This window comes from Cryptomeria japonica, chromosome 10 (assembly GCF_030272615.1).
Source record: "Cryptomeria japonica chromosome 10, Sugi_1.0, whole genome shotgun sequence".
In the NCBI taxonomy this organism is placed as follows: domain Eukaryota; kingdom Viridiplantae; phylum Streptophyta; class Pinopsida; order Cupressales; family Cupressaceae; genus Cryptomeria; species Cryptomeria japonica.
The window spans coordinates 124,598,636-124,612,956 of NC_081414.1; the positions used below are offsets into that span (position 1 = coordinate 124,598,636).

Consider the following 14,321-nt stretch of genomic DNA (forward strand, 5'->3'; position numbering starts at 1 on the left):
ATGTCTTGAACTTAGCTTATTTGGTTAATTTATTAGATTTAAATCTATAGTTGTTTTATTTTGGAAAGGTAACCATGCTTAAATCAAATGGAAAAAGTAAACTAAATAAAGTTAATTTTATTGCTTTTAGATTTAAAAAAAATAAAAATAAAAATAGAGTTAAATTATTGATTTTCACTTTTGTTGAAAAGTTAATTAAATTTCATTATGGGAGAAATGTATTATTTTCAAAATAAGAAAATTTCCATTTACTTTGGAAGGAAAATAGAAAAAGTCAATTTTTTAAAAAATGTTTTTCATGAGAAAAATATTTCAACCTAAAAGTTTAGGTTAAAGTATTTTTCCTATTTATCCCTGTAAATATTTTTGGAAGATGATGCTTGTTTTTGGGAGGAGGAAAATTTTGGAAAAAATGCTTTGGAAGGAATATTTTGGTTTTGGCCTATTAATTTGTTGAAGGATAGAAGCTCACAAATTTCTTCCAAGAAGCTCCATAGGTTGGATGGTTTCTACTTTTTTGTTTTAAAAATATATGCTTCTTTCCCTTCTTCTGGGTGTTGTTAAAAGTTTGATTAAATGAGTGTTGTGTTATGGATTTTGTTGGCTATGAGGTTTATTGAAAAATCCTAATCAATTTTGTTATTAAAATGCAACTTCAAACTCTCCCAAATCAATTTCATGAAAAGTTTTGGTTTAAAAATCCATTCTTCACTTTGATTATGCAAAGGAATTTCATTTCCTAGTGATTGTAGTTTTTATTTTTGTGATTTTGGGTAGAGTCATGCTGGTAAAATTTTGCCAAGAAATTCCCCTTATGTCTTCAATTGTAAAAAAATAAATTCTTCCTAGTAATTTTCAAAATTGGGGAAAAATTCCGAGTTAAATTCTTCTTGTCCCATTCTTGCTGTGGCAAAAAAATTCCAATTGGGGGATGGCAATCAATTTATTTCCTAGCCAATTTGAATTTGGGAATGAATTTGTTTGTTTTGGGAAACTAATTCTTATCTCTATTTTGTCTCAGAGATTTTTCTTGCTGGTAAAACTTCATTACCAGTTATAAAATTTCATTTATCAATTTTGTTCTTTTTAAAAAAAAAATTATTAAATTAAATCGAAGTTGTTTTATTATACTCTGTTGTCTCAGAGTGGGTTTTTTAACAAAGATTTTTATCTTTGTCAATTCATGGAACATGAATTGAGTTTTAAAAAACAAACAAAATTTAATTTAAACTGGAGAAGAAAAAAAGAATTAATAAAAAAATTTGGTTGAGGGCGGTGGCGGGGAGCTAGGCTCAACCCATCCACACACCCCTTTGGCAACTCGCTGCTCCCCCATTCATGGGTTAGGAGTAGTGCTTCTACTTCATACATGGAGTAGCAGTTGCTGCTACCGTTCGTATGGGGTAGCAGCAGCTGCTACTGCAGTGGGCCATGGGCCCCACCACTCCTTGCTTGTTTTTTTTTTTTTTTTATTATTATTTTTTTTAGAAAGTTTTAAAAATATATATAAATGTTAATTAATATAATATTAATTAATAATAATTATAATATATATATATATGTATATATTATTTTTAGTTTTTTATTTTATTTTTATATTTGAAAGAAAAATTAAAATGGTTTGGCAAAAAGTTTTTTTTTGATACAAATGCGATTTTTTTAAATTAGATATTATATTTTAATATAATATAGTCATATAATATTATATTCATTAAATATATATTATATTGAGATTATTTTATATTATTATATATATGTAAAATTGGAATTAAATGTAGATTATGGCTTTAGTCAGTTTGGGTAAACTATAATTTAGTCATAATCAAATGATTGGTGAATTAAACTTTAAATGTAGGTTTATTTAACCTTATTAGACATGTGACTTATTTTTTTTCCCTCATATTAATATAGATGTAATTTCTTTATTTCTGGAAAATCTTTATTGCAAGTATTTTATGCTTTTTGGACTGCTTTAAGAAAATATTGCCTGTTTAGGATCTGGTCTTAATAATAATTGTAGTCAAGTTTACATGTTGCAATTTTGGTGAGTTGTCTTTATGTCATATGAAGTTTACTCCCTTAGTAAGGTGTCGTTGTTTTAACTTGGTGGATGTGTGCCATTGTGTGTCATGTTTCGAAATGGTCAATCCTAGTTTAGTGATTGTGAACCCTTCACCTGTGTTATGTCAGGATTATTTATGGTTGTCAATTTCACCATAGAGTTCTCATAGAGAGGTAGCTTTCCTGTTAGTGTCCTAGAAGAGAGAGTGGCTTTCGAGTGGGGGCCGCACTTGAAGTGGATGGTAGGATAACCACTCGGAAGTCAAATAATAAGTGATAACCGAAGAATTGATTAGGGGGTGGGTAGTTATTAAATTAATTAAGATATTGTACCCCGCACACGGTTGAGTGCTTGTATAGGCTCAAGGTGTGTGGGAAGGCATGGAATGAAAAACCTACCACCTTGTCTTCACGAAAGGTTGGTAAGGTCCACATGATGCTTAGATGGAGCTGGGGGTTTGGGAAAGGTTAGTAGGATAACCCAGGATGGGGGCCAGGACCTATGGAGACCTACCTAGGGTAACCATCTTAAGCCATGTGATGACACTCTCTCTTTAGGGTCACTAGTGTTTTGTGAGTTGAGTCACTTGAGTTCTACGGAGTCATGTGTACTGTTGTACTTGTCATATTGCTTGCTTGAGGGTCTTCTGCTATCTCCTAGCAAGGTGGGGTGGTTCCATTATGGGATCACATGGTCGAGTGCTAGTGCCACTTCCCATCGGATAGCTTGGTTCTTACCTTCTTGTGAGGATTGGCTTTGTTGGTGGTTCTTGGTTTGTGATTCTAGTATCAGCTCACGTTCTTGATATTGTACCTTTGAGATCCATGAGGTCATTGTATCAATAACTTTGTAACCTATGTACTTTTATTGTTCTATTGAAGCGCTGTAATTTATGTAATGTTATAATTTAAAGTTCAGTGGGATGTATGTTATTTCAATTATCCTTCATCTTATGTATAAATGAATCATTGGAAGTATAAATATTGTAACTCTCTAAACCTATCTATTTGGAATTAGTTTTTGAGATTGAGTTAGTTAATCGTAATTGAATTTCCCTAATTTAGATGGATAATTGGATTAACATTGTGATGTAGTTTTAATTTGAAGTAATCTTCGTTGGTAAACCTTTAGGATGTCATTGTTTGACTTCCACTTGTTTTATTATATGTGCAATGTTATAATGTTTGTACTTACTATTTTTAAAAAAAAATTGGTGCACCCTTTAGTTTCCTTGTAGTGTGGTTTTCCTTTAGAGTTTCTGGCGGGGCATTACACTAGGCTTGGCTATAACTTTCTTTTCTTCAGACACTTTTCCAATTGCCTTAACCACTTCTTCCTTATTTCCATCATTGACCTCTTCTTTATTCACTATTTATACTTTTGGCTCATTTTGTATTTCAATTTTGCTTTCAATCTTACTATCTTCCTTATTCTCTATCTTGGTGACTATCGGTTCAGCTATGCTCTGTTCAGGTTCTTTCTCTATCAGTTTCTCTACCTTCTGCTAATTGTCGACATTTTTAGGTTAAGTTTGTGTTTTTACCTCTTCTTCTGCTTTTGCTTCTGCCAGTTTCTCAATGTTATGCTGAGTAGCATCTGGGATGGTATCACGTTTCTCAACTTGTGCTAGTATCTCAATATTCGGAGAATCAACAATGTTGACTGATGACTCAGAGATTTCAATATTTGTAGCATCAATTTGTTTTACCTTTGCAGTCTCTTTGTCCATGACAATGTTGAAGTCTTGTGTGTCCAGATTCATGGTAAAAAGAACTTTAGATTCCAGATTGGTGTCATCTCTTGTTATTTCCTCTAACTTCTCTTCCGATTGACTGTGAGTTTGTACCGATGCCTCTACACTTATTGGTGGGGTGTCCTGTATCGATGGAGGAAGGTTATCCTTGACCTTTATATTAGGTACACTACCAATTTTACCTTTACCTTTATCCTTTTGATATACCTTTATAAAAGACTTAACCATTTTCTGTCTATCCTTTTCTTCTTTCTTTTCTCTTTCCACAAAGAATATGTCCCACTTGTCTACTGTTTCATCTGCAATTTCCTTAAGTTGGCCTACCATAAGGCTAACCTGCCAGTGACCACTTACAAAAACTGACTAGTTGGCTTCTGCAAGTAATTCATCAATCTCCTATTTGGAGTTAACAGGGCGAACCACCAACAATGCTTCAACTTTTAATTTCTTATCTAATTCCATAACTGACATCCTTTTAGCTTCTAACCTCAAATACAAATCATTGGGTAGATCATCTACAACTTCAATTAGAACTTTCTTATAGATATCTAGATGTAATATAATGCTTTCCTCTATAGTGTTTTTATCTACATCCTTGAAAGAATGATAGAGTTTATTTATATTTCTAAGGTTACCTTCTTGTGTGATTTCATTTATCAGTTCCTCTAGTGTAAGAGTGTCTGGTGCCTTAGGTTCTGATTTATTCTTAGGAGTTACCTTCTTCTTGGGACCACTCGACTCTCTTACAACTTGTTTCTTCTTTCTTTGTGTCCTTGACTTCTTTGGAGATGGGGCAGGTGCCGGTGAAGGTTTTCTTTTTTTCCTTTCAACTCTTTTAAATTCAGCTGCTTTATCACTTTCTATCTCAGAAGAAGTAACAATCAGGGAAACATGAGCTATCGGTGTCTGCTCTGACTGACTTTTTACTTCAGTAGCAATACCACCAAGACTCATCAACCTTTCTGTAACTTCTTTTACCATTTTAGAAGCATCTTTCATGAATTTGTCTCTTTTCTTTCTTTCTTTCATCATGGCTACATCACTTTCAACTGTTTCAACACTACCAAATATTTTCTCTGATGGCCCCAGTGGAGCATCTAGGAGTATTTTTTCATATGATTCCAAGATGTGAGAGTACACCTCATATCCTATTTCAGTAATCCATACTGTTTTGGGTCTGACTGCTTCCATCCAGATTTCATCTCTCTTTACTACAAAGCATATTTGTTTATAATATTTGTCTATGATGCTTTGGGAAATCCTTTCTCTCTGTTTCATTCTAGTTTGAATTTTTTTTAAGTAATCTTTGACCAACTCATCACTGTTAGCTCCCATACTGGTGATTGCCTCTTTTATCTATTTTCCAATAGAAATATCATAGGCAAAATCCTTATGACCTATGTTAGGGATCTCCTTAGAAAGGTAAAGCATTAAACATACCAACAGATTTCCAAATTTGAATGTTCCTTTCTTGTCAACTTTTATCTTATCCAAATTTTCTAGCAATTCATCCTTCAACCATTCACAAATATCAATCTTTTCATTATTTACAATAATCTCATCTGCACTATGAATGCATGAACTTGACACACAATTCAATCTATTTGTGTGACCAACTTTATATCCAATTATTATGCTAGCAAATTTAATATTTTTATCCTATATGTCATTAACCCTAAGTGACCAATTGTCATATATAGCTCCGGTTAAGCTCATAACTTCTTTGTTAGGGATTTTCTTCTTCTTGTCAGGTCTAGAACTGGTGGAGGGTAAACCAGTAACAACTTTGATAGCTTCATTGGTAATCTTGAATATCGAGTCGAACCACATAAATTATCCATGAACTCTACTAAGGACATAGCGGATGACTTCATCTGAGAATTATGGCATATGGAGGATGTCTATGAAACCTAAATCCTCAACTACCTTATGTTTCAGTTTCACTATCCCATCCTTGTCAGTTATTTCATTCATGTACATGTTCATCAAATCTTCAGATCCTAAACTTTCTATGTTGCAATGTATGTATGCCCTAGGGTCTTCAGTGAACGCAACTCCCTTCGGGATTTTGAAAAATGTACCAATAGAATATATTGTTTTTCTATCTTGGGAATGACCTTGAAAATAGGTCTAGGTCACTTAATGTTTTCCACAATGATAGGGTTTTCTACGAATTCAGGAACAAAAGACGAAGATGCCATTGCGAAAGATAAATACCTCTTAACTATGAAATCCTTGGATGCCCTAAAAAACATATATGCTACTTCGCCTTTGGAATTCCTTTTCTCAATTTCTCTCTCTTAGAATGCTTGGATGCTTGGTGAGTTGAAATGAAAGGTTACAATGCCTTTATAACCAAAATTTTGACTTACAACCGCAATAAATGCTCGCCGATGAAGTGAAAAAATCCACATATCTGTCGGTAAAGAAGAAATACAACTTCTTACCATCAACCGAGGGTAAATGCATGGTTTTCAATTTGTTGCCTTATCCCTAAGGATTATTCCTTAGTTGGATGAAGAATCTCCTGCTAGTGCAGGATTACCCTGTTCTATCGGTGCAGTGACAAATTCATCACCTTTCTAATCTCTCTTCCTAATCCATTGTTTTGAAAATTCATGCTTGATTTCAATCACCTTCTGTTCGCCTTTGTTACTAGATCCTTTATTGTACATTGGTGAATTTTGGCTTCTACAAAATTTTGCAATATGCCCAATTTTGTTACATGCATAATAAGTTACATTGTTTCTCTGAATAGCCTTTCCATAACTTTGACTGGTTTGAGTTTTGCATTGATTAGATAAATGTCCAAATCTACCATAAATATAGCATTTCACATTTATTTTGCAATTGTTTGAGTTATGACCATTTTTATTGCATTTGGAACATTAACCGATGAACGTATTTTGATTATTCCTAAATCTGCACTAATTTTCTCTATGACCAAATTTGCTGCAATTAAAACATTTCCCATTAAATTTATAAGCCTTAGGTTGCCTTACCATTTTGCTGTGATCATGATTGTTTGCAGTCCCTGAGCTTTCTCCATGTTCAAATCCAAGTCCAATTGTTTCTCCATCAGGTTTTTGATTTCTCAACATATCATCAAGATTATCTAAACTTTTCTTAAATTTGTCTTTGTATTCATTTGCAGTGACCAACTCACTTTCCAAAGTGCTAACTTGTCTCAAAAGTTCATATTTGTCATGTTGCATGTGGATCAAATCAGTTTTGAGCATGTCATTTTTATAACTAACCCTTTGAGATTCATCTGATCTTTCATTTAGTCTTCTGGCCAAATCTTCCTCATTCCTCTTTCTATCTTCAATATCTTTGCATAGTCTTATGGTTAAATCTTGAATTTCATTCTTCATGTTACTGTTCTCTTGTCTCAATTTTTTTGCAATATCTCTAAGAGTTTATTTTTCTTCATCATCTTGATTTTGGAATTGCGCATGTAAATTTTTTCTCTTGTTCTTTGCTATAACCAAGTTATCTTGAAGTGCTCTGATAAATTCCCGAGCAGTTCTGAGTTGATCTTCCAGTTTGATATTCTTCAATTTCTCTACATCAAAATCTTCAAGAGCTCCTTCCAATTATTGTCTCAAGCTTTCCATTGATACCGGTTTCAGAATCTTCCTCAAGATGTTAGGCTTTTGCCAATAGAGGACTAGGCTCTAATACCACTTGTTAGATACTTGATCAGTCCCAAAGACACTGAGTGGGGGGGGCGAATCAGTGTCTAACCAATATATGAAATATTTAACCTTGTTTGCAACTTTACAACCCAAATTAATGTACTGGTAAACAAGCAATAAAGCAATAAAGAGAAATAAGAGAGACAACATCAATGCACACCATAACACAAGATATTCTGGCAAGGAAACCTGGTAGGGGAAAAACCTTGGTGGGATTTGTGACTCACAATATTTACTCACTGGCCAATATGAATAGATATTAATGATACAATAGGGGTCTGCACATGTAGGAAGGCCAACAACCTAGAACTCACTGCTCAATCACAAAAAGGAGTCACACTGACTACAAAATTGGATGATTAAATCCAATGGCAATGTACTACTCAAAATAGCATCTACAATGCTTGATTCAGTACCAGTTTAAGCTCTATAAAATACCTCTATCATAAAAATTTCCTCGCTCTACTCTTCTTTTATTCGATCATCAAAATTATTACATCAAAATGTATATACAAATATTCACTCTCATAATCCACTTGCATTAATCACCTATACATATTTTGCATACCTAACACAGTTTTCACATACCTATGTCACTTTAAAATGACCTATATGATCTCATACATATATGAGTCTTTACAATACATCATTTTGGCTATACAATATAATTACAATACAAAACAATATAATTTCCATGTCGGTTAGGGTGCCCGTAAGATCTTCTACCAGTGTAGACTGGGTGTCAGTGTGAATAATCTTGTTGTCCCTGTCGGTGCCAGGAGATGATGTTTTTTGCCAGTGTATGCTATGAACCATATTAACATTTGGTTTCCATAAATGACAACATCAACTATTCTCATCTGAGTGTAGAATGCCAACAAATATTACTAACATAGGATACACAAATTTTCCTTCATGGCAACCCGAGAACGTTGACTCCAAGAACAAGATTATCACCTTAATTTGGGATGATGGCTAGGCTTAGGTCAAATGGACCTTAATTCTATCTACATGTAAGCCACCATCAAGGATTGTATAGGCAATTTGAAACCTATGAAGCTAGGTGGAGTTAGTGCCTTGTACCTACATCAACCAAAATATACAATAGCTATGCGTACATATACATATACTTCTAACATAAAATTTGAAACATCAATAGTCCTAATTAATCTCTATTTGAAGTCACTTGAAACCCAAGTTAGTACATCATAATAATACATTCTCATCATCTCAAAACCATTAGGAAATCATAATTATAACCATAAACCCTAATACCACCAATAGGTCCTTAAATATATAAATCATCATAATATTTTTATGTCCTAAAATATGGTCATTATGCATAAACAACCTTCAATAGATCAAATAAGTATGTCTAATCCTAATAGATAACATGCAAATAAAGTCAACATAAGTCCAAAAGAAACATAATTAAGATTTACGAATAAGGACGATGTTACCAAAGATCATTATTCATTCCCCCAAAAGGGATCACTTATAAAACATGGTTATAAAACCCACTTGTCAACTACACATCACATCATTATCATCAAATTACCATCTCCTAATTAGCAAAATTATGATATTTTCACATTAAACCTAGGCATCCTCATATACATATAAATAGCCAAATATTAAATTCACTGGAAGGGAATTTTAACATCACATACATTCTCATGTATTCAAATGATATGATATCATCCATTTCCCATCTAACATCTATAGAAAAATAACCATGCTACTTTAAATAATTAACTATATGAGTATAAGCATTAGCATCATAGTGACCACTAGAGCTAACAAATATCTCTATGTACATTGATTATCATTTCAATATTTACTTCATTTGCATCTAAGTGTAGGTTCAGTGTCATAATACTTGCTTTATTGTGTTAGGGTTAGAGAGGTGTTACAATCACTGATAATAAAACTCTTAAAAAATGTATTATACGTAACCAAAATCATAATTTTATTACACTATATTTTGAGGAATGTGGTAAGATTATTATGACTTTTTGCATGCTAGAAACTCTTCAATCACATTCAAAAATTTTAGTACTTTGTTTGAAGATACTCTACGTACACTTGGTACTCTACAACATCTTTGTATTCCCTTAAACAATTAATTTATCACCTACAAATTTTCATTAATTTAAGGCATCTTTGTTGAAACTTAAATTCCCTTTATCTCAACATCTACACCCAACAAATATTCCTTTAAATCATGTAACAAACCAGGCATAGAAAATAACCTATGAAGTTTACTATAATGCCTCCTTCAGGTTCCCTTTATCTAAACATTTCTTCAAATTCTTATTACCTTCTACAAACCTTTTTGCTTTCTAAAGAATTTAATTTGAATTTTATTAACATAGATATTTTTTAAAATTCTCTATACCTTTTTGTGGGATTTCTCACAATTCATTGGATCTAAATATTATTTTCTCTAACACCGTGATGAGAAAATAAATACAAATAAGAATAAGTGACCTATTCTTGATTTAATGTAAATCTCAAAATCAACATCGAACCCTTTCCTACATGTATACACATTATTAATGTTATCGAGTGGATGTGTTTGAACAAATCTTCATAACTAATTATATTAGTTTTATTGAAGTATTTAATGTCCATGTTAATAATGAAAGAATCAAATATGACAAGTATTATAAACTATTATATATGCATTTGGGAATCAATGGTACATGATATTGTGATGTGATGGTTGACCCTAGAATCTGAGTCAATATTATAATAAAAATAATGATATGTCAAGAAAATCAATGTGAGTGACAAATTGTAAAGGATATTTTACCATATATATATTCTCATTTTAATTGATCCAAGTTCTAACAAAGAAATAACCATACAAAAAAATTTCTCAAAAATGATTGAATAAAATAAAATGAATAGATGCAAATTACAAAATATCAAGACATTTCTCTAAAAGTAGCAGCAAATCTCCGCCTTTGCAACAAAATCTTGTTCATTGAAAGACCATACATGAATATAGTTAACAACAAAATGTGTGCATCATGAAATAATAGATATTGATGATATTTACATGCTAAAGAACATGAGAAGATAATGATTAGTGTAGTACCCCTACTCGTTTGAACTCATTGGACTCATATTTTATTGGTTGTTTTTAGTGGATACATTACCATGATTTGTATTCAGACTTATATGACATTATTTCATGTTTTATCTTGATATGAGATGCATATTTTTTTTGTAGTATTTCAGTACTTGTGATTTATGGCATTTTATGGATTATTGCTATGTACTGACACTTTACTTTAGCTATGCATTGTGGAATTATATGTTGTGTGTCTGCGAGTGTATTGGATGCAAGGGGACAATTTTCCTTCACTCATTTTGGTGAGACAGGGAACCTTATGATTCTCCTTCATTGGTGTGTATGCCATGTTTTCTATATTGTATATATGCATGTGTGGTTTGGTGATGCAAGATATTTTAGGTACAAGTATTGGGTAGGTACGGGGTATTGTCTCCACCTAGCTTCACAGGTCTGAGCGTGCCTTATATTTTCTGATGGAAGTAGAGGAGATAGTAGTTGACCCTATTTTACTCGGTTACACTCGTGTGACTATCATCGGTTGGTCGTCCTGTCAGTTTGTTCGGCCTTCATATTTTGTTGTTTGATATTTTATGAGTAGTTGCTTGAGGTTTGCTCAGTTTGTGTGTTTAGTGATTTTAATTATTGCATGTTACGTTTTATTTGTCTTGGAAGGGTGAAAAATTGTTAATAATGTGAATTAAATAGTGACTCTATGATTTAACGTCCTTCGTGTAGAAGTATGTGAATTATAGAAACTATATTCTATGTTTGGTTTTCAAAATTATACTATAGTTGTACGTATTTTAAATTTTAGGAATCAATTATAAACTTATATATGTATATTCGAAGGTGAATATAGTTTATGACTAATTATATTGATTATTTAATATGATTTATGATAAGTTGAATAATTTGGATTTTACAACCTAACGTACTATATATCGAATGGTTATTATCTTTTGTACAAAAAGAAATGCATCTTTATTAAGGATCATTTTGTTTTTGTATTGATGCAAGTTAGATATACATGGTAGTTAATAACTCTGATTGTATCAAATACACATAAATACGTATATGTTTTGAGGAGAATAATTAAATTAAGTTTATGCGATCATCATCTTATGCTACAAACATGATTATCCATAGAATGTATTTATGAATATTCGCATTATATAAATTATGAATATTATTTTAATAAAAAAATATATATATATATATATATATACACATATATATACTTAAATTGTTAAATAAAGATTAATGTTTAGATATATATATTAATGAAAGGATCATTAACTATATATTAAAAATATAATAAAAATGAAATTAAAAAAAAACTAAAAAGTTGAAAGAAAAATAAAATGGTGGGTTTAAAGAAAGTTATTTAGATAATAACTAGGGTGGCCGATAGTAATATCGACCACCTCCCTTAATTAAAGGGAGGGGTCAGTATTACCACCGACCACCCTCCTCCCTTTTTAATATACATACCCCACGTTGCAGCGAACGCGGTGGGAGGCACCAATCATTATGCAACCATGTCCATTAAGATATGTGGTGGTAGGGATTAATGTAGGGGTAGGAATTAATGTAGGGATTAACTTAGAAAGTAACATGGTTCCCCAACCCATGTAAACCCACCCGTATCCACCATGATCAACATGTATAAGATATTTATTTAACTTGCATGTTTTTAGGAAGTTATTTTTAGTAAACTCGACTTAGTCTTGGAGTTGAAAGCCTCATGGATAATCTATAATTATGGACTTAACAACTTTAAAGGTTTGGTGTCACAAAATAGATAATAAATAATTTTCATAAAGAACACATAAGTGTTCAAATATAATTAGGATTGTTATGATACAATTAGATCTGAAGTGGTATCATCTAGTAGAGATAGCCCGAAAGTAGGAAAGTGGGTAGATGACAACACTATATATAGACCATTGAGTTGGAGGAGAAGGAGGAGGTGAGAGGCAACAAAGGATTAGAGAATGGAATGAAGAAGAGAAGGTAGGAAAAGATATAGAGGAAGATATCAAATAGAAAGTTGGAGCAGAGAGAAATAAAGAAAAAGAGAGCAAGATAGAGGAGAGCAAGAACGTAGAAGAGTGACAAGAGATTAGGGAGAATGGAATAGTGGATATTTTGATGTGTTTACGATCAAGTTGTAAAAGATCAACAATGATCATCTCCGATTTAGTGTCAAACTTAGGGGTTACACTCTTGAATGAGTGTTAATTACTTTATTATTATCAGAGAAATTCTCAAAATATAGAAAGGGTAAGGACTCAGAATAGAGATCTTTTGAGATAGCAGAGCACCGAGGTGTAAAGTATTGGAACTAGACGTATTGCAAACAATTTGAAGTTATCAAGGATCATAATAGCCATGGATCGTGTTTCTTGAGGTAGGCTCAAATCTAGTATGTTTTGTTGAAAGGATTTAAGAGATTAAGAATGATCTAGATTTATATTTATGAAATATTTAGAGTCACAATATCAATCAATTTATTACAATCATGTAAGTATAGATGCATTAATGATATATTTCATGAAAGTTGGTAGTTTAAAATTAGTGAAACTGTTAGAAAATTAGATCACCCAATCCTTTAGAAACAGTGTTAGAGGATAGAGAGAGAAACTATAAAATTAAACTAGGAGAAGATGAAACGTTACGTTTATGACTTATTAAATAGTGTATTAATATAGCTGTAATTCTTAATTTCTAGAAGTCTTAAATTGAAAGCTATTTATGCATTTTGACTGTTTTAAGGAAAGATTACCTGTATTGGGATCTTGTGTAAATGGTATTTTCAGTCAAGTTTAAATTTTGTTGCAATTCTGGTTGAGTTGTCATTGTGTCCTATGTTATTATATCTCCTTAGTCAAACCTTATTGATGTGAGCCATTGTGTGTTTTGTCCAAATGGTCAATCTTGGGTTAGTGATTATGTATCCTTCACCTATGGTATGTCAGCATTAAGTATGGTTGTCTGTGTCGCCATAGAGTACTCGTAGAGAGACCTTTCCTATAGTGTCCTATGAGAGCGAGTGGCTTTCGAGTGGGGGCTATGCTCAAAGTGGATGACAGGATAACCCATCGAAAGTCAGTTAAAAAGTGATAACCTAGTAATTGATTTGGGATGGGTGAGATAAATATTAATTAAGATAATGTACCTCATGCATAGGTGAGTGCTAGTACAAGGCTCATAATGTTACGAGTAGGCCCAGAATGGAAAAATTATCACCTTGTCATCACGAAGGGATTTGTAAGGTCCACATGAGACTTATTTGGAACCGGAGATTCAGGAGAGGTTACCAAGATAACCTAGGATGGGGGCCAGGACCTATGGACATTGTACCGTGGTATCCATCTTATGCTATGTGATGACACTCTCTCCTTAGAGTCACTAATGTTTGTGAGTTGAGTCACATGGATGTTTGTGGAGTCTTGTACTTCTTTCATACTTGTCTTACTTTGCTTGCTTGAGGGTTTTCTACTATCTCCTAGCACGGTGGGGTGGTTCCATTTCAAGATCACATGGTCGGGTGGTAGTGCCACTTCCCATCGGATGGTCTGGAATGTATCTTCAGGCGAGGAAGGGCTTTGCTGGTGTTTCTGGGTTCATGGTTCATGTACTAGCTCATGTTCGTGATCATTGTTCAGTTGAGACCTTGTGGTCATTGTATCAACTTTTATGCAACCTTGATATTGTAACTTTGTA

At 32.7% G+C, this 14,321-nt stretch overlaps 1 protein-coding gene across 1 annotated transcript in view; it reads right to left on the reverse strand.

The window, feature by feature from the left end:
• LOC131858809 (UDP-glycosyltransferase 72B1-like) overlaps positions 1-3,791 on the reverse strand; it is a 20,501-nt gene extending 16,710 nt beyond the window's left edge. The window contains exon 1 of the mRNA XM_059212258.1: positions 3,606-3,791. Coding sequence (XP_059068241.1) covers positions 3,606-3,791 — 186 coding nt within the window. The remainder of the gene's footprint in view (positions 1-3,605) is intronic.
• Between the last annotated feature and the right edge of the window lie 10,530 nt (positions 3,792-14,321).